General features: G+C 41.2%; 1 protein-coding gene across 2 annotated transcripts in view; it reads left to right on the top strand.

Moving 5' to 3' along the window:
- Positions 1-19979, top strand: part of emilin1b (elastin microfibril interfacer 1b) — a 105024-nt gene that overhangs the window by 31527 nt on the left and 53518 nt on the right. For both annotated transcript variants that reach the window (XM_061963874.2, XM_061963875.2), the window contains one exon: positions 8013-8239. In XM_061963874.2, the coding sequence (XP_061819858.2) occupies positions 8013-8239 (227 nt within the window). The remainder of the gene's footprint in view (positions 1-8012; positions 8240-19979) is intronic.

The raw sequence follows: 19979 nt of genomic DNA, 5'->3' as shown, positions 1-19979 counted from the left end.
GCTGCAGACACAATGTTTAATGTGGCTCAGTGAGAGGAACCCCTACATCTCATTCTTTACAAGGACAGTGGCATGTGGAATTTTTCATCGTAAAACTGTGGAGGATTAGCACTACCAAACTTAAAATTTTACTTTAGGGCCACCGACATTAGAATTCCTAAATATTGGCTGCAATATGAAACATTTGATATTCTTCAGTTATGGCTGAGTATGGAGGCTATCTCAACTAAACCAGTATCTCTCAGGGCTAGGGTTCACACACCCAACCACTCTTCTACTTCCGGTTTTATGAAAAATCAGATCGTAAAAACTTCAATCAGAATTTGGGTTCAGTTTCAGCGCTAATTTTGATTTACAGACTACTTCTAGTCTTGCACCCATCACTGCTTTTCCTCCCTCTCTTGTCGATAGTGCCTTTTTAAGATGGTCAAGTGTGAGGATAAACAACATTAAAGATTTGTACAAACCCCATTTCCAAATGAGTTGGGAAATTGTGTTATATGTAAATATCAACGGAATACAATGATTTGCAAATCATTTTCAACCCATATTCAGTTGAATATGCTACAAAGACAACATATTTGATGTTCAAACGGATAAACATTTTTTTTTTTTGCAAAAAATCATTACATTTTAGAATTTGATGCCAGCAACACGTGACAAAGAAGTTGGGAAAGGTGGCAATAAATACTGATAAAGTTGAGGAATGCTCATCAAACACTTATTTGGAACATCCCACAGGTGTGCAGGCTAATTGGGAACAGGTGGGTGCCATGATTGGGTATAAAAACAGCTTCCCAAAAAATGCTCAGTCTTTCACAAGAAAGGATGGGGCGAGGTACACCCCTTTGTCCACAACTGCGTGAGCAAATAGTCTAACAGTTTAAGAACAACGTTTCTCAAAGTGCAATTGCAAGTGCAAATTTAGGGATTTCAACATCTACGGTCCATAATATCATCAAAAGGTTCAGAGAATCTGGAGAAATCACTCCACATAAGCAGCATGGCAGAAAACCAACATTGAATGACCGTGACCTTCGATTCCTCAGATGGCAAAACCGACATCAATCTCTAAAGGATATCACCACATGGGCTCAGGAACACTTCAGAAAACCACTGTAACTAAATACAGTTCGTCGCTACATCTGTAAGTGCAAGTTAAAGCTCTACTATGCAAAGCCATTTATCAACAACATCCAGAAACGCCGCCGGCTTCTCTGGGCCCGAGATCATCTAAGATGGACTCATGCAAAGTGGAAAAGTGTTCTGTGGTCTGACGAGTCTACATTTCAAATAGTTTTTGGAAATATTCGACATCGTGTCATCCGGACCAAAGGGGAAGCGAACCATCCAGACTGTTATAGGCGCAAAGTTCAAAAGCCAGCATCTGTGATGGTATGGGGGTGCATTAGTGCCCAAGGCATGGGTAACTTACACATCTGTGAAGGCACCATTAATGCTGAAAGGTACATACAGGTTTTGGAACAACATATGCTGCCATCTAAGCGCCGTCTTTTTCATGGACGCCCCTGCTTATTTCAGCAAGACAATGCCAAGCCACATTCAGCACGTGTTACAACAGCGTGGCTTCGTAAAAAAAGAGCGTGGGTACTTTCCTGGCCTGCCTGCAGTCCAGACCTGTCTCCCATCGAAAATGTGTGGCGCATTATGAAGCGTAAAATACGACAGCGGAGACCCCGGACTGTTGAACGACTGAAGCTCTACATAAAACAAGAATGGGAAAGAATTCCACTTTCAAATCTTCAACAATTAGTTTCCTCAGTTCCCAATCGTTTATTGAGTGTTGTTAAAAGAAAAGGTGATGTAACACAGTGGTGAACATGCCCTTTCCCAACTACTTTGGCACGTGTTGCAGCCATGAAATTCTAAGTTACCGTAATTATTATTTGCAAAAAAAAAAAAAGTTTATGAGTTTGAACATCAAATATATTGTCTTTGTAGTGCATTCAATTGAATATGGGTTGAAAAGGATTTGATGTATTCCGTTTATAGGATTTGATGAATTCCGTTTAAATTGACATCTAACACAATTTCCCAACTCATATGGAAACGAGGTTTGTACATTGACAACACGTTTGCGTGTCTCCAGGAGCTTTGTGATAATAATCAACACTTTTTGAGATATTTACAGATCCGCAGTTTCCAAGGTTTCCAGACTTACCGACTGACACAGTTTTAGTTGGGTTTTTGACACCACTTCTAAATTTTAATGGATCAATTACACACATTTTCCTTTTATGTACTGAGTCTCAAAATTCAATTAAGTCAATTTGGGAGTAGGATTAGGAGTGACCCTATCTGAGGATAGCTGGACAGAGATTATAAATTGAGTTCATAAATCTTTTATTTATGCAAAACACAGCTTCATCCAATGCAAGCTAATATTTCGTACTTATTATATACCAAGGTTTGACTAGTTAAGATGTGTGACGGAATATCTGTATGGTGTGATAGGTGCCAACAGTCTCCTGCTATTTAATAGTAAGTATAGTAAGAATTAAGAGCACATTTTCAAAGTATTTGCAATAAAATAGCATACAAGGTACATATAGCAAATACACCTATAAAAAAACGTTACATACTGCAGTATTTACATCTGCATTTACTCTTCCTTAAAAAAAGAAACAGACATCGTAGAATGATATTTGAATCCCTTAGCTGTATTAAGAATACGCTGAGTCAATTAAACATTTTGAGTATATTGTATTTCACACCCTCTCAATTGTTTGAAATTGGTACAGTAGATAGCAAGTTATGTATAAAGTGTCAGGCAGCTGAAGGAACTCTATTTCATTTACTGTGGGAATGTCAGAGAATACGAGTTGTGTCTGTTGCGAGAATTGTCTAGTTTCCCATCCTCGGCTATAGATGATCCTGTAGCCCGCCATGCTGCCGTCAACATTTAATCCATATGCGAACCGAATAAAAAGAGTCCAAAGCACCACAAGTAGAGGCAACTCATTGTAAAAAACGTGTGTGTTATAGGTCGCAGAAACTTGAGGTTCCCCAGGTGCCTGATGGCAAGATTGGGGCTGTTCCCAGGCACTTGCAGAAATGTCTTCTTAACAGCAGATGAAAACTGAAAACCTCTCTCTGAGACCACATCCTTGGAAATACCATGTAGTTGGAACGCAATCTACCAGTAGATCAGCCAGTTTTGGGAAGATACAATCGGAAAAATGGTTCACCAGACTGAGAGTGACTGTATTGGCATGGGAACAAGGGACCAGTGGAGTGCACCTGGGAGCTTTATGCAGTTGGCAATTGGGTCTGCCAGCGAGTTAGTCGAAATGGAAGCATCCAAAATCATGCAGAAGAAGACGAGCAGCTAGAGTGTGTTAGGAGTCAGGCCGGATCGGACAGCGTGAAAGCTTGTTCGCAGTCCATGCTCAGCTGCAGACGTTGGCGCTGACTCCTCTCAGTTGACTTGAGAGGGCTCCTTTGCAGCTGCATGAGTTTCTTGAACCTTAGCTTCTAAATGGACTTTGCTGAGGAGGGCTGCTGATAGCGGGCGAAGCTCTACCCAGGGGTACTTATGCCGATTAGATAGTGCTTCCAAGCTGCTGGCTCTTCCCTTCCTAACAGTTGTTGAGGCATTTATTGTTATTGTTGGGATTCTCCAAGGAAATTTTCTGGTCTTCTATAAGGCCCAAAAAACACATCCAAAATGTTCACCGACAGTTAGCCTTGGTTTTCGTTACCATTTCGGTTACTGTACAGCCAAACATTGCGCATAACAAAGTAGTCTGTTCACCTGCTCCCCGTGTTTTCAATAAAAATAAAAGCGATGTTAAAAGTTCATGTGTCAATGTAATTCATTATTTATATGTATTTCACTGCGTTTTTTGTAAACATATACTAGTATTATCTATTACATTTGTTTTGTCTTCATATTTTGGGTGTATGGAAAAAATTATTGGATTTTCATTTTTCCAATAGGGAACATTTCTTCAGTTTTCATTCCATTTGGTTATAGTGGGATCTTTTGAAACGAAAACCAAGACACCTTTGCTTCTTTTTTTTCTAGAACCAGACAGTTGTTTTTCTTCAGTGTTATTTCAGTCATTAACCTGGAAGCATGAGCTGTCTGCATTGCACGAGTGTTAAAATGTGTACCATGCACACTGACTCAGACTGCAGTCTTCCTCGCATATAGACTGAACTTCCTGCCATTAGGAGAAGTTTTAATAACTTTACCAGGTGTTGTTCTTGCAATCCTTGTCAGTTGTCTCTGCTGCCTCACAGACTGATGCAATCAAGGGTCAGTCTGTTTTCAGATGACCTGATTGGCTTAGAGCTGGTTTCAAACATACTTGTGGTGCACTGTGACATCTCTCAACTCGGACTGAGTAAAAATAAGACAACAGAATCACATGTTGAGGTTTCAGTCATGTCTCGCCCCGAAAGGCAGATGGACAAAAAAGAAAATCAAATCAACGCTCAAGCCTTGAAGAAGTGTTCTTTTTCAAACAGTCGGTTAGTTTGAGGACATAAGGAAGTATCTGGTGTCTCTATCACACACCAACATAAGGCTCCCTGTGGAGTTTTTCTACATGTTTCTTGAGCAAGGTGGGGGTGGAAGTATTGGTGTAATTTTGTGTCCTGGTTTGTAGAATCTAAAGCTATGTCGTTCCACACCAACACCAATATTCTAAAAAGGCAGTTTTTGTTGTGTTTTGACCTTCTATTTTCCTGCAAACATATTTTTTCGACTCTAAAAGCATTTTTTAATGAAAGCTCCGGCCAGGGAGAAGATTTTCAAAAAGTGGCTTATGAATATTAACACACATGGACGCACACATTCAAGCCAATTGTAATGCAACCGCTCCTCTACAGTTACATTTGGGGTGCATATGCATACACACATTGTTTGTGTCTGTGTGTTGGGCAGACTATCAGTGACACAAACACGCACACATATATTTGTACACAGCAACTGTGTTGCAATCGCTCCTCCACAGTTACATTTTCACAAAGTTTCATCATATGAAGCATTAGCATCCCATGGGATTCAAGGCACTTTTTTTTTTTACCTTAAAATTAAATAATGTTAATACAGGTTGCTCATTAAGACAACAAGAAAATAGGAGGATTAGTCCCTTTCATAAAAATATCAAAACATTTCTTAGTCACATTTAATTTACATATTTAAAATTAAAAGATAAATCTTTATGTAAAAAAAATCTTACATCTTACATTTGTTGGAGTAGGCATTTTTGTTCTAAATCGTCACTCTTTGCTTTAATTTTTGTTTATTTTATTTTTACAAAAAAAACAACTGCCATCTACAAATGGCCCCCAGGCTGCAGTTTGTACACCCCTGCTTTATGTATTTCACTGGGAAGGTGAAGTTTTAGAAGAGTGTCTCCAGGCACCGCCTTGTTAGCACTAGGTATGCATATCATTAGGATTTTTTCAAAACAGATACTAATACTGATGTTACATCATAAAAAATAAGAATTTAACATGATCAGTAAAAAAGCCTGATTAAAAAGGTGTGATATGCTAATATTATCAGTCATTTTGTGGGTACTGTATGTAATTTGGTGCGAATAAAGATGCGAATAGACGTTAACAAATATATATATTTTTATAACTAATGTGGGTACACCAGCAATATCATTTATTATCTCACAGCAGGCGAGTTAATGACTCCAAACCTAGAGGGAGTGTTTGCAACTTTTATGCTGATGCCTAAACTTTCCAATGTGTTTTAAGCAATAAATATTGCTCTCTTACGACTTTTTTATTCAATATAAATAGTAATTGTAAAAAATGTAGACACTTTAAAAATACATATGTTCTGTTAACACTAAATTGGCCCTAGTGTGTGAATGTGAGTGTGAATGTTGTCTGTCTATCTGTGTTGGCCCTGCGATGAGGTGGCGACTTGTCCAGGGTGTACCCCGCCTTCCGCCCAATTGTAGCTGAGATAGGCTCCAGCGCCCCCCGCGACCCCAAAGGGAATAAGCGGTAGAAAATGGACGGATGTTCTTTTAAGCCACTAATGGTAACATAAAGTAGCTGGTGGTGTTCTTGTATTTTTTTGTTTGAAAAATGTAACTCTGAGCAAGTTGCAAACAGCATTGTCAGAAATTAAGATGGGAGGGTGCACTAAGGAGGACTCAATTTTCATGTTAACTTGCTCAAAGTTGCATTTGAATATGAGTAATGCCATGTGACTGCCAGGCTCCGTTTGTTTGATGAAATGGAGTCAAACGTCACCAATACCTACTTTTGTTTGGTGAAAACAACGGCATGTGACAACGATGGAAGAAGTCCCTTTTGCACGCCAAAACAATGCATCTTTGCAAGCAGTAATCAATAGATTAAAGGAGCCATATGTAATAATCTGGCCAGAAATGGTACTGCAATCACGGTCAAAATTATGTAGTCCCATCGCCCTCTCCCTGACCTAGGTTGCCAGATACGCAGCCAAATCCAGCTCGATCGACTGGGCTACTCCAAGGAACTTCAAACTTCCACTGCCTCTTACTAGGGGTTGTGGTGCTTAGACCATAATAGCTGAATAGACAAGGATTGTGTCAATAACAAATCTCTAACCAACACATTTTACACAGAAATTAGGCTATTTTCAGGAAGAAGAATGTCATGCCTGCGTACAATATCACAACAAATGGCAATCATATGGTTATTGTCAGTACTATCAGAAAACAAAGACTAAAACGAACTACAACCAACGCTAGCAATGGTTTTACTGGTGAAAATAAGTAGAGCATGCATAGCAGCCTAATGTATGCCCAAAACTAAAGAGGAGACATATTACCAAGGTATGCCTATAGGCTACTGTTTCAAACGTTTCAGATAGCCATATAACTTGTTACATATAGTCCACAATATGCAAACACGAATGAGGAATTGTTTTATCATGTGATTTGGCTGTCCTCTTATGTTTCACATTGCCATGATGACAGCCGTGCTAATGTTGGAACCCATTTCTTCAACCTATCGGCATATTGAGAATGAAGTAGGCACTGGCACTACCCATATCCACATAGGTATTACTTGTCGAAAATATATTTTTCCCTGTCAGTTGGATGACACATCGACATACAGGCTAACGGGCACATATTTCCCCCGTTAGCCTATATGTCGATGTGTCATTGACCACGCAAGCATGCTAAGCATTCTTTTCATAAACATACTAGCTTTGTTAGACAAGGTCATAGACGGTTTACATACAAAATGTCCTATTCCATTAATTACAAGTAATAAGAAAACGTAAATGCCTTACTTACCTATCAAAGAGGAAATTAGAAAGTTTGGCATCAGATGAAAACATTTTCTCCGCCTTTAATCGTCTCCATCTTTCAAAGGCATCCCCGATACAAAACCTTGTTTTGTTCCTGGCTTTGTCATGAATAAGTTGAGAATCGTAGCTACACCTTTTAGATTTACTAAGGTCTGACATGTTTAGTAACTTTACCAGTGGCAGTAGCTAGACGAAGATGGCGGTGCGTAACTGGCAACCTGGATGTGACACACTGACATACTTTTTAATTGGTCAAACGGTAAAGGGAGGACATCGAAATGAAAACAATAACAAGATTTTGGGGCTGTATTTTGAAATGAGTATATCCCGGCTGAACTACCCTTATCAGTTATAGAGGTAATCGAAAAGAACATGATTTATTAATGCCTTTTGACATATCAGGGCCATATGGCTCCTTTAAATACATATAGCAGTTGGAATCAAACTCAATGCAAAGGAGTAAAAATAGTGGGTTTTTTTCACAAACACACTTAAGTAAAAGTAAACATATACGTAGTATGTTGCATTTAAACTACTCTGACAAGTATAATTTATCCAAAAATTGCAGAAGTAGTGTAATGGAGTAAAGGTAGCACATTACTACTCACATCTGGTAAATAGATAGTAACCCAGCCAAAGAACAGCATTATGCAATTGTGAAAACACCTTTCAATTAATTTGATTGATGACTTATGTTTTTTTCTGATTTGTCTTGCAGCTATCGTACCTACATGAGGCCCAGGTACAAAGTAGCCTATAAAATGGTGACACAGATGGAGTGGAAGTGTTGCCAGGGTTACATTGGAGAAGACTGCAACAATGGTCCAGTTGGAGGGACAGGAGTCTCCAGCAAGCCTCAGTCCCAGCCAGGACAAGGAGGAAGCAGTTTGAGCACTGGACAAGGAGGCTTTAACACTGGCTTGGGACAGAATGGGGGACACGGTGGTAAGTGGATTATTACTTGTATTCTTTTGGCACAAAAATTTAGCATGACCCTGAATCAGCAATACACGCAAAATTAAGACAATTATATAGGTGGCCTCGCTCAGATGGTACAGAGGCCATACAGCAACTTGAGGGTTTTGAATCCAGTTTCCGCCATCTTAGTCACGGTCATTGTGTCCTCGAGCAAAACAATTCACCCACCGTGCTCCCAGTGTCAAATGAATATTTATTTGGTGGTGGTCGGAGAAGCCGTAGGCGCAAATCCCTCAGTCTACCCAAGGGCAGCTGTGGCTACAAATGTAGCTTACCACCATCAGTGTGTGAATGTAGAGCGAATTAATTATGGCTTCTCACTGTAAAGTGGTTTGAGTGTCTAAAAAAGAGTTGTAAAATCGAATCCATTATTGTATAAAACGTAGAATCAAGACCCTTTTTCTGTGGCTGTTTTCCGTTGTGATTTGCGTTTCCACAGCATGGAGACAAACATCACATTTCCGCTCACATGGAGGGGATGAGCATAATCATTGATACAATACATTAAGATAAGTTGTGAATTGTTGCCCAACGCGACCTTATAACACTATTAGTGCAAAACAAACTACAAGCTACATGGCTAACCATTGCCTTGCGTGACAATGTAACTGTTAGCAAACAGCTAACATTACTATGGGTCTAATGCAATGTTCCCTCTAATTTTTTCTGTGTTTGAGGAAACGCACAAACCCCCGAGCAGTCAATGGACCACATGTGATCAACACCAGACATACACACTGTCGCCACACCAGCATCACACCTGTCTCAAAGCTGACATAACAAGTAAAGGTTTTATTATGATGTTCAAATAACAGCAGTTATTTCCATTATATTATTCCATCCATCCATTTTCTACCGCTTATTCCCTTTTGGGGTCGCGGGGGGCGCTGGAGCCTATCTCAGCTATATAAATGATTTGGCCCACTTACAATGAAAATAACACATCTTTGTTTTCCATGAGCTGCATGTTGTATGTTTGAGTGGAAGAATATGAGACATGTACCCCTTGTTGAGATCACATTTTATTCACCTTACAACATTCACATTTTGCACAATGAGATATGTGCTGTAATCTCAGGGCCTTCAATCAATCGCTACTGGACTGTTTGCTTTGTCTTGGAAGATGTTTCGCCTCTCGGTTCATCAGTTTGTGCTCATAGACTTAGATTGGTCAGGTCTAATACAAACTAGACAAGATCTAGTTTACACTAGACTAGATCTGACCAATCTAAGTGTATGAGTACAAACTGATGAAGCATAGTCGGATGAGAGGCGAAACATCTTCCAAGACAAACCAAACAGTCCAGTAGCAATCGATTGAAGGCCCTGAGATTACAATGACTTGGATGAATGAGAACATTCATCGCCATGTGTGCTGTAGTGCAAATGCGATTTGGGAGGGTGGGTCTACAGTGCCCACTTGTTTTGCTGAATTAAAGGGGAACTGCACTTCTTTCAGAATTTTTGCAATCATTCACAATTCTTAATAGTCAATAAATGCGATCAAAAGTCTGCTTACAATGGAGCCTAAGGGAGTCACTCTATTCTGCTTGTAAGGCGCTCTAAAAAACACCCAAACTTCTCCATCAAGGTTTTATATACATGATGTAAGTATATGTGTAATGTAGTAACAGGCACATTTATAATAACATTTATGATTAATGTATTTTGTTCATTTAAAGCATTCGGTGGCGCATTAATTTAAAAAACGCATCAAGATGTTTTTTTTCTTAAATCACTGATTCTTACTCACTGCTGTATGAGAGCCAACAAACATAATAATACATCCCTTATCGTACACTGTCTGCTGTCATTAGGATGCTGACTGCTGGGATGTTCAAATATTCCAATTTAGATGAAGAATGACTCTTAATCCTCGCGAAGAAAAAGGGGGGGTGCAACCTAGCACAGACCGAGCGTCTTTTTGCGTATTTCTCGCCATTTCTGGGTGTAAATTAGATGCCAAAGTTGACCAACTTGTCAGATGATTTCTTCATCCTTCTTCACTCTAGAGGCAATTTTTATGATCTAGAACAGGGGTGCCCACACTTTTTCAGCTGGCGAGCTACTTTTTAAATGACCAAGTCGAGGTGATCTACTTCATACATATATATATATATATATATATATATATATGTATATATATATATCAATCCCGTGCTCGGGATCTTTCTGTGTGGAGTTTGCATGTTCTCCCCGTGACTGCGTGGGTTCCCTCCGTGTACTCCGGCTTCCTCCCACCTCCAAAGACATGCACCTGGGGATAGGTTGATTGGCAACACTAAATTGGCCCTAGTGTGTGAATGTGAGTGTGAATGTTGTCTGTCTATCTGTGTTGGCCCTGCGATGAGGTGGCGACTTGTCCAGGGTGTACCCCGCCTTCCGCCCGATTGTAGCTGAGATAGGCTCCAGCGCCCCCCGCGACCCCAAAGGGAATAAGCGGTAGAAAATGGATGGATGGATGGATATATATTTTTTTTATTTATTTTTTTGTTAACATGTAAGAGGTGTACAAAATACATGCATGTTTAACATATAGATTGCCATCTTTCATGAAGATATTCTTGTCTTCATGAAAGATGGCACAAGAATATAGATTGGTGTATTACCTGATTCTGATGACTTGCATGGATTGTAATCACACAAGATTCACAGTAGTGCTGACAACTTCCACATTTTCTATTTTACATCGTGGAGGAGAAAAAAAAAAGGCCTCCTTCTTGTCCAATACCACATTGAAGTGGTTGGGTTTGGCATCCTGTTTGTCCGGCTTCCATACTCGTTTTTTTACACTTTAAAAAAAATAGATCGACGGCAAACTCCGTGGCTTGCCATCTTGTTTGCGCTAGCTTTCGGAGACTCTTACTTTGTTAGCGCAGGCAGCATCGAGCAGCACTTTTATTGTGAAGACAGGAACTGTGCGGTCAGTCTCTAGACTTTTGACGGCACGGTTGGAATAAAAACTGTTTCTCGCCTTCCTGGCGGCCTTTTTTTCCTTCACACTGAGCTGGCTGCAGCCAGCGTCATCTCACACGATCCTCGGGTGCCTTGAATGTCAATCAAGTAACGTCATTGGGAAGATTTATGATCGCAAATTTTTAGGTCTATTTTTTCAATGCCTGGCTGGCGATCGACTGACACACACTGCGCGATCGACCGGTAGATCGCGATCGACGTAATGGGCACCCCTGATCTAGAATAAACTTTTGAACTCGGAGGCGTGAAAGCAGCTCATCGCAGCCGCTGATGTCAATACAACAGCACAAGCTGTTAACTCCTTCTAATCACGGCGCCGCTAAAAATAGCGTGTCTGCATTATATCGCTAATACTTGGTAATATTCAAGTCACAAAATATAAATTGAGTATTGTTGACGCTTTTTGGATGTTTTTTTTTTTTTATGGGCGGAGTAGAGGACCTCTCATTAACTTCGTTATCAGTGGACTTGTATTTACGTCTATTTACGAGTTAGAGTGCATTGAAAAAAATTACATCTGTCATCTTGCTCCTCATAATGATTGTGAAAAAAAAAAAAGTGCTGTTCCCCTTTAGGAGTTAGCATGAAGCATTTAACAGCAATATGCACACATGACAATAAGGACATGTTTTTAATGGCGGAGGCAGCAAACCATTGGCAGCCTAGCATTCACCCTCAAGTTCCGCCCCCTAAAGAGCAAGCTCGGCCGACCTCACCCACTTCCCATCTTCCCAAAGCTCAAATCCGGCTTCTAAGACCGGTCCCCGCTCCACGCTCACCCAAGCCTCCTGCTCCACGACGACTTCCCATGACTGGACCAGCACAAACATAGAACACACAATTGGTACTGGTTTAGGGAGGTTTTGACAAGGTGGTAATAAAATAAATATTGAAATGTTATACAACCCCCGTTTCCATATGAGTTGGGAAATTGTGTTAGATGTAAATATAACACAATTTTTGACTCAGTTGACGGAATACAATGATTTGCAAATCATTTTCACCCATATTCAGTTGAATATGCTACAAAGACAACATATTTGATGTTCAAACTGATAAACATTTTTTTTTTTGCAAATAATCATTAACTTTAAGAATTTGATGCCAGCAACACGTGACAAAGAAGTTGGGAATGGTGGCAATAAATACTGATAAAGTTGAGGAATGCTCATCAAACACTTATTTGGAACATCCCACAGGTGAACAGGCAAATTGGGAACAGGTGGGTGCCATGATTGGGTATAAAAGTAGATTCCATAAAATGCTCAGTCATTCACAAACAAGGATGGGGTGAGGGACACCACTTTGTCAACAAATACGTTCTCAACCAGCAAGGAATTTAGGGATTTCACCATCTACGGTCCGTAATATCATCAAAAGGTTCAGAGAATCTGGAGAAATCACTGCACGTAAGCAGCTAAGCCCGTGACCTTCGATCCCTCAGGCTGTACTGCATCAACAATCGACATCAGTGTGTAAAGGATATCACCACATGGGCTCAGGAACACTTCAGAAACCCACTGTCAGTAACTACAGTTGGTCGCTACATCTGTAAGTGCAAGATAAAACTCTCCTATGCAAGGCGAAAACCGTTTATCAACAACACCCAGAAACGCCGTCGGCTTCGCTGGGCCTGAGCTCATCTGAGATGGACTGATATAAAGTGGAAAAGTGTTCTGTGGTCTGACGAGTCCACATTTCAAATTTTTTTTGGAAACTGTGGACGTCGTGTCCTCCGGACCAAAGAGGAAAAGAACCATCCGGATTGTTATAGGCGCAAAGCTGAAAAGCCAGCATCTGTGATGGTATGGGGGTGTATTAGTGCCCAAGACATGGGTAACTTACACATCTGTGAAAGCGCCATTAATGCTGAAAGGTACATACAGGTTTTGGAGCAACATATGTTGCCATCCAAGCAACCTTACCATGGACGCCCCTGCTTATTTCAGCAAGACGATGCCAAGCCACGTGTTACATCAACGTGGCTTCATAGTAAAAGAGTGCGGGTACTAGACTGGCCTGCCTGTAGTCCAGACCTGTCTCCCATTGAAAATGTGTGGCGCAGTATAAAGCCTAAAATACCACAACGGAGACCCCCGGACTGTTGAACAACTTAAGCTGTACATCAAGCAAGAATGGGAAAGAATTCCACCTGAGAAGCTTAAAAAATGTGTCTCCTCAGTTCCCAAACGTTTACTGAGTGTTGTTAAAAGGAAAGGCCATGTTACACAGTGGTGAACATGCCCTTCCCCGACTACTTTGGCACGTGTTGCAGCCATGAAATTCTAAGTTAATTATTATTTGCAAAAAAAAAATAAAGTTTATGAGTTTGAACATCAAATATCTTGTCTTTGTAGTGCATTCAATTGAATATGAGTTGAAAAGAGTTTGCAAATAATTATATTCCGTTTATATTTACATCTAACACAATTTCCCAACTCATATAGAAACGGGATTTGTAACTTAAAAACTATATTGGTTAGCCCATAATTTTTTTCTGCACAAACATAGCACCAACCCATGGGACAGAGTTTGGAGTAATTTGGACACGGTGGGGGGGCTGGATGACATCATGAGTCGGAAAATGTATTTTAGGATAATTTAAAACCTGTAGCAGCAGAAACGGAAATGTTTGCATCACAAACCAGCACAAACGTAGCACAAACGTTTGAGACAAGTTTAGCTAGATTTGGAGAAGGTGGGGGCGCTGAATGACATCACTAGTCAGAAGATGTATTTAAGAATAATAATAAAAAACGGAACGGCAGACACGCAATGTTTGCATCACAAACCAGAACAAACGTAGCATAAACGTTTGAGACAAGTTTGGGTAGATTTGGACAAGGTGGTGAGGCCAACTTTACACAGGTCCCTCAGGCTAAGTTCTTACTTTCCCTTAGCTTGTTGTGCCATCGTTTGTATGTTTTGCCTTCATCGTTGGAATAAATATTCTTCTTACCTGGATGTCAGGGGAGAACTCTGACGTCCTTTCTGCATCATGCAACGACCACCTCTGGGCTATAACCTGCGTTATGACACTGGCGCATGCACGATAAGAAGTGTCCCCTGCGGCAGCACACACCCACTTGAAAGATCTGGTTTCCAATCGCATAATCTGGGTGTGTGAGTCCGATTTTTCAAAAGCCAAACACAAACAAATTAAGGTGTTTCCAAGGGTTGTAGAATGCTTATTTAGAGTGGAACTGTTTGAGAAATCATACTAATTTAGTGCATAGAAACGTAGTCACTGGCTGAGTCGAGTGCGCAAATGAAAGAGCACGGCTGCTGTCAATCCGACGTATAGTTGGTTTTGGTGTGGTTAAGACAGAAAGTGGCCCGTTTTGCAAGTTAGTAGTTTTGGTGTGGTTACCGCCGACAGTAATCAGTTTTGCTCAATAAAATGATTGTTGATGCAGACCACCTCGTTCTGCCTAAAAGGTCTTGGCAGACATCGTCATTGTTTAATCTGTTGTGACCACTTGTTGTCACCTGTCACACGGACTTGCATTGAAAATAGTACAGAATCAATTGTTATTTGTTTTTTATTTGTTTTGAGTTTAGGTTGGATTTTGGATTTGGATTTTGTGCACTGTATAGATTTTCTCATTGCATTCAATCAAGACATGTTGCCTCTCATCAGTTCATGTTCACAGACTTAGTTTATGTACACAGCAGGGTAGGATGTCCGATTTTGATTTTTTTAACTCGTTCTTTTTATATACTGTAGTCGTTCATATTACAAAACAAATGCGATGTCTAATGTGAACGCAATCTGACCCGCATGCAGACATTACATCACACATGCTGCAGTGTTTACGGAAGTTAACGTGGCTTAAATTCTGGTAGGTCTCAGTACTGGCAAATGTTTTCCAATTTCAAAGATTTTGTGCAATCTGAGTCAACATTTTCTGAACCTAATTATTAGCAAATTAATGGATAAATAGATGTACTTTAATCAATTGGTTCTTTGGCATACCACTAGATGGAGCCTGCGTACCACTAGTGGTACGCGTACCACGGTTTGAGAATCCCTGCACTACAAGGTGGACATGGAAAAGACAACTCTGAAATATATCAGGGGAACAGCACCAAGAGCCCTATTTGTGCTTAATCGTTTTTTTACGCGCTTGAAGTTTGGCACATTTCTCTTAATTGTATTTTCCTATTCAGCCTACGGACACATCCCCCCCACGAAAGTGAACCACTAGTGCATAAGTCGTGAATAAAGGCGGGTTCATTATTAGTAATGAGATCAACTTTGCCATGACGTTTTTGGATTCTGGCTGTGTGAAAATCATGAAACAAGGAGTTTTCCTAACACTTGTGAATGCCATTAAAATCCATGAAAAATGTAACACTTAAAATTTTAAAAACCCGTATCCATCCAACATACAGATATATGTATGTGTGTCGTCATGGTGATGTTGTGTGTGTATGTACGCTTCAACAGCTTCTTCTTCCTGGCTGGATGTGAATAATAATCTGTCGAAAATAGATTAAACTTTTTATAGCATCTGATAGACAAGTACACAACAGGATGTCCAAACCCGTCTGAAATATGCACAGTCACCATGTGTTTTATGCAGTAATCGCACTCTCCTTCTCTTCCACTTAGTAAGAGACAAAGCCACGTGCATTTGGGTTTATGATTGTTAAAAGAGTTACGTTATGGTCCTTACTCATCAATCAATCATCAATGGATGTTTACAGATGTATCCAATTGAAGCATTCAGAGTAGATATGATATCCTTTTGAAAGTTGTTTTTTAACATTTTATTACTGTAAAAGGGGTGTAGACTGAAACCAAACTTCATGTGCGATATAATGTTTCACTTCCCTAGGCCGCTGGACTTATTAAAGCCTCAGAAGCGTGTAGGAGCAAAAGTATTTAAGTCGGTGAGAGAATCCGCGCCAGACCAGATTTGACAGGGAACGCCCACATTTAAAGGTTGCTCCACCCAAAGCGTGCATCTTGAATGAAGGCCGCGGTGACAGACTTAAGTCAAGGGGGACACGCTACACAGCCAAAATCTGCACAATTGCGCAGCTTTTTCCACTTAAACACATGGGAGAATAGGCCCCAAGGCTGTGAATGACATAGGGGTTACAATCAGAAGCCAAGAAGTGCACGCCTTTACTGAACATAAACTCATTGGACAAAAACATCAAGTTCAGATGTGAGGTTGTCAAAGACAGTAAGTTGCCTTGTTTGGACTGCGACGTCCACATTGGAGACAACAGCCGCACATACTGACCAATACCTACTTTTTGAGTCACACAATTCACTGGAACACAAGCTGGGTGTTACCAAAACCCTACAACACAGCTGATAACGTTTCCACCAGCCCACAGGCCAGAGAGAAAAAATAAGCATTTGAGGGAAGCCCCCAAAAACTGTGGTTACCCCAACTAGTCGTTCATAAAAAGTCCACCCGGTTGTAGAAGAAACAGGAACAAAGCAGGTAAGAAAGGAAAAATAGGAAAACCATTCCACATATATTAGGTCTATCTGAGAAACTCTAAAGATTGTTTAACCAACACAACGTTTCAGTACACCTCGCACTTGGCAACACACTGAGGCAACACTTACTGCACCCCAAAGACCAAATATCTTACACCCAGGGAAAAAGCATGCTGTCCATGCAGTGACAAATGCACTGATTTATATTTTGGTGAAACAAAACAACCACTAAGCAGGCGCAAGTAATAGCACAGATGGCCAAACTGTTCAGTTTAAGACTCAGCTGTCTACCTGCACCTCAGAGAGAATCAACACTCTTATGAGGACAGAAATCTACATATTCTGGACAGGGAAAACTGATGGTTCAAAGAGAGGGTGAGAGGAGCCATCCCTGATCAGAGGAGGTGGTCTGTCACACCACCTATATCTCACACACAAGTATGTCCTTTCAACCCATCCGAAGGGATTCTGCACTTTAGCCTTGTAACAAATAACAACAGGAAACAGGCACTTTTTGGTTTCAGGTGTCTTCTTGTGCAAATCATAACGTGTCCAAGCACTAAATTAACCTGATTTCTCAAATAGTTTGGCTATGAAGAAACATCCTATAACCTATAGAACACCTGAATCCGATTGTGTTCGGTTTTTGAAAAGTCGGACTAACACACCTAGATTATGCGATCTGAAACCAGATCTCTCGAGTGGGCCTGGGCCGCCGGTGTGGGGCCCTTCGTATCACGCATGTGCCAGTCTCAATGCGCTGGATGTAACGTAAAAGCTGATACCATTAAATAAAAAGAAGCAACAATTGTAATGATGAGGAGATTGTTTATATGCTTCACAAATTAAAAGAACAGAACATTTTGAAGTGCATCGATGCGAGAAAAAAAGAAACAGAGATTTATTTAAGAAGGTAGCTAAGGATATGTAGAATGTCGGCTTAATTCGGACACCCGAACGAAATACGAATGGGATGAAAGAGAATGAAGCAGGTATATTAAAGGCGAATTATAAAGCGTACACAAACCTCTTCACGCTGCATTTGTGCACTCCAAACTGATTAACAATAACTCTGTATTCCACACAACTGGCAAGATAGTCTAGAACAAATGCAACCTTCATGTGGAACAGTTTCAGCCGGTCTTTTCTTTTGGATTTAAAATTCTTAATCCACAGAGCCTTATGAATGAAATCCGAGAAAGTTTTGTTTCCATGATTCGCCGTCCAAAAATTCCTTCGTAAAACTCTTTCCTGCCAGTCTTGCTTTGCTTCAGACTTGTCTCCGATACATTCTTGGTAATAGTATCATGTTCGTAGCACAATATAAGATAATTACTTGATGCTGTCTGCTATTTACAGTGTTGGGACTAACGCGTTACAAAGTAACGCGTTACTGTAACGCCGTTAGTTTCGGCGGTAACTAGTAATCTAACGCGTTATTTTTTTTTATTCAGTAATTTAGTTACCGTTACTACATGATGCGTTACTGCGTTATTTTACGTTACTTTTGATGTAGTATCGGCTAGAAACAGAAGCGCTGCGGTGTCGTTCTTCTGAATCTTCCTCTGTCACAAGCCGGAGAGAAGAAAAGAGGCGCGGTCTATGTGTGTGTGTGTGTGGGTGTGGGGAGGGGATGAGGCACACAACTGATCCGCGGTTTGATATATGAAACAAAAAAAAAAGTTGTTGGCACGTTCAGTCCACACACAGCGTGGTCATGGCGAGCGGAGTAACGGAGGAGCTTGAACGCCCCCGCCATTGAATCGGTGTGTTTATAAGTGCAGACTCGGTTGTGCAAAACGAGGGTTTTAAACACATGCTGAACGTGCTTGAACCACGTTACGACATCCCGTCGCGTACCCACTTCAGCAATAAGATTGTGCCAGATCTTTATGAGCAGGAGAAGAAAAAAGTTGTGGATGAACTATCCCGAGCATCAGCTGTTGCGCTCATGACAGACGGGTGGACGTCCAGCGGAACTATAAGCGCTCACTTCATCACAGCAGACTGGGAGATGAGAAGACACGCCCCCTCTACGAGAGTCACCTTGCGCAGGTACTGACACAAGCAGTGGAGGAATGGAAGATAAAGATATCCCAGTCACACGTGATAATGCCAAAAATCAAATAATTACAGAGAATGAGGCAGGACTGGGACCACAGATAGGTGCTTTGCACATATAGTGAATTTGGCATCACAGAAGGGAATCTCAGTCAATAGGATGGAGCGCCTCTTTGGGAGGATCAGGAAGGTTTCTTACTTCCACCCAAGCACAACAGCTGCTCATGTGCTTAAGACAAAGCAAGAAATGCTAAAGCTGCCTGCTCATACATGATGTCCCAACGAGGTGGAACTCCACTTATGATATGTTGGAGCAGCAGGCAGCTATATACTCTGCATTGACCCACAACACCCTGAAGACAAATGTCACCCTGTCTGATGATGATGTGAGAGTGGCAGGTGAGGTCCTCCAGGTGCTTAAACCCCTCAAAAGTGTTCCATCTCTACTGAGCACTGAAACTTCACCATCTGTGTCAATGATCCTGCCACTGAAAACAAGTATTCTACAATCCATGGCTCCAAGTGTGGAAGACAGCAGCATCACTCCAGATGTCAGGCTTTATGTTTCAAGGAAGATGATGTGCCTTCTTATGTTGCACTTTAACTTGTTTTTTATTCATGGTCATTGGTCCAAGTTTAAAGAAAGGAGGAATGCCTTTTTATGTTGCACAGTTTTTCATTAATTATGTTAAATCCATCCATCCATCCATCTTCCTCCGCTTATCCGAGGTCGGGTCGCGGGGGCAGCAGCTTAAGCAGGGAAGCCCAGACTTCCCTCTCCCCAGCCACTTCGTCCAGCTCCTCCCGGGGGATCCCGAGGCGTTCCCAGGCCAGCCGGGAGAGATAGTCTTCCCAGCGTGTCCTGGGTCTTCCCCGTGGCCTCCTACCGGTCGGACGTGCCCGAAACACCTTCCTAGGGAGGCGTTCGGGTGGCATCCTGACCAGATGCCCGAACCACCTCATCTGGCTCCTCTCGATGTGGAGGAGCAGCGGCTTTACTTTGAGCTCCCTCCGAATGACAGAGCTTCTCACCCTATCTCTAAGGGAGAGCCCCGCCACTCGGCGGAGGAAACTCATTTCGGCCGCTTGTACCCGTGATCTTGTCCTTTCGGTCATGACCCAAAGCTCTTGACCATAGGTGAGGATGGGAACGTAGATCGACCGGTAAATCGAGAGCTTTGCCTTCCGGCTCAGCTCCTTCTTCACCAC

The sequence above is a fragment of the Nerophis lumbriciformis genome, linkage group LG06 (assembly GCF_033978685.3).
Source record: "Nerophis lumbriciformis linkage group LG06, RoL_Nlum_v2.1, whole genome shotgun sequence".
In the NCBI taxonomy this organism is placed as follows: Eukaryota; Metazoa; Chordata; class Actinopteri; order Syngnathiformes; family Syngnathidae; genus Nerophis; species Nerophis lumbriciformis.
Note: the sequence above shows the minus strand (reverse complement) of the source record. Positions and strands in the feature narration are given on the sequence as shown.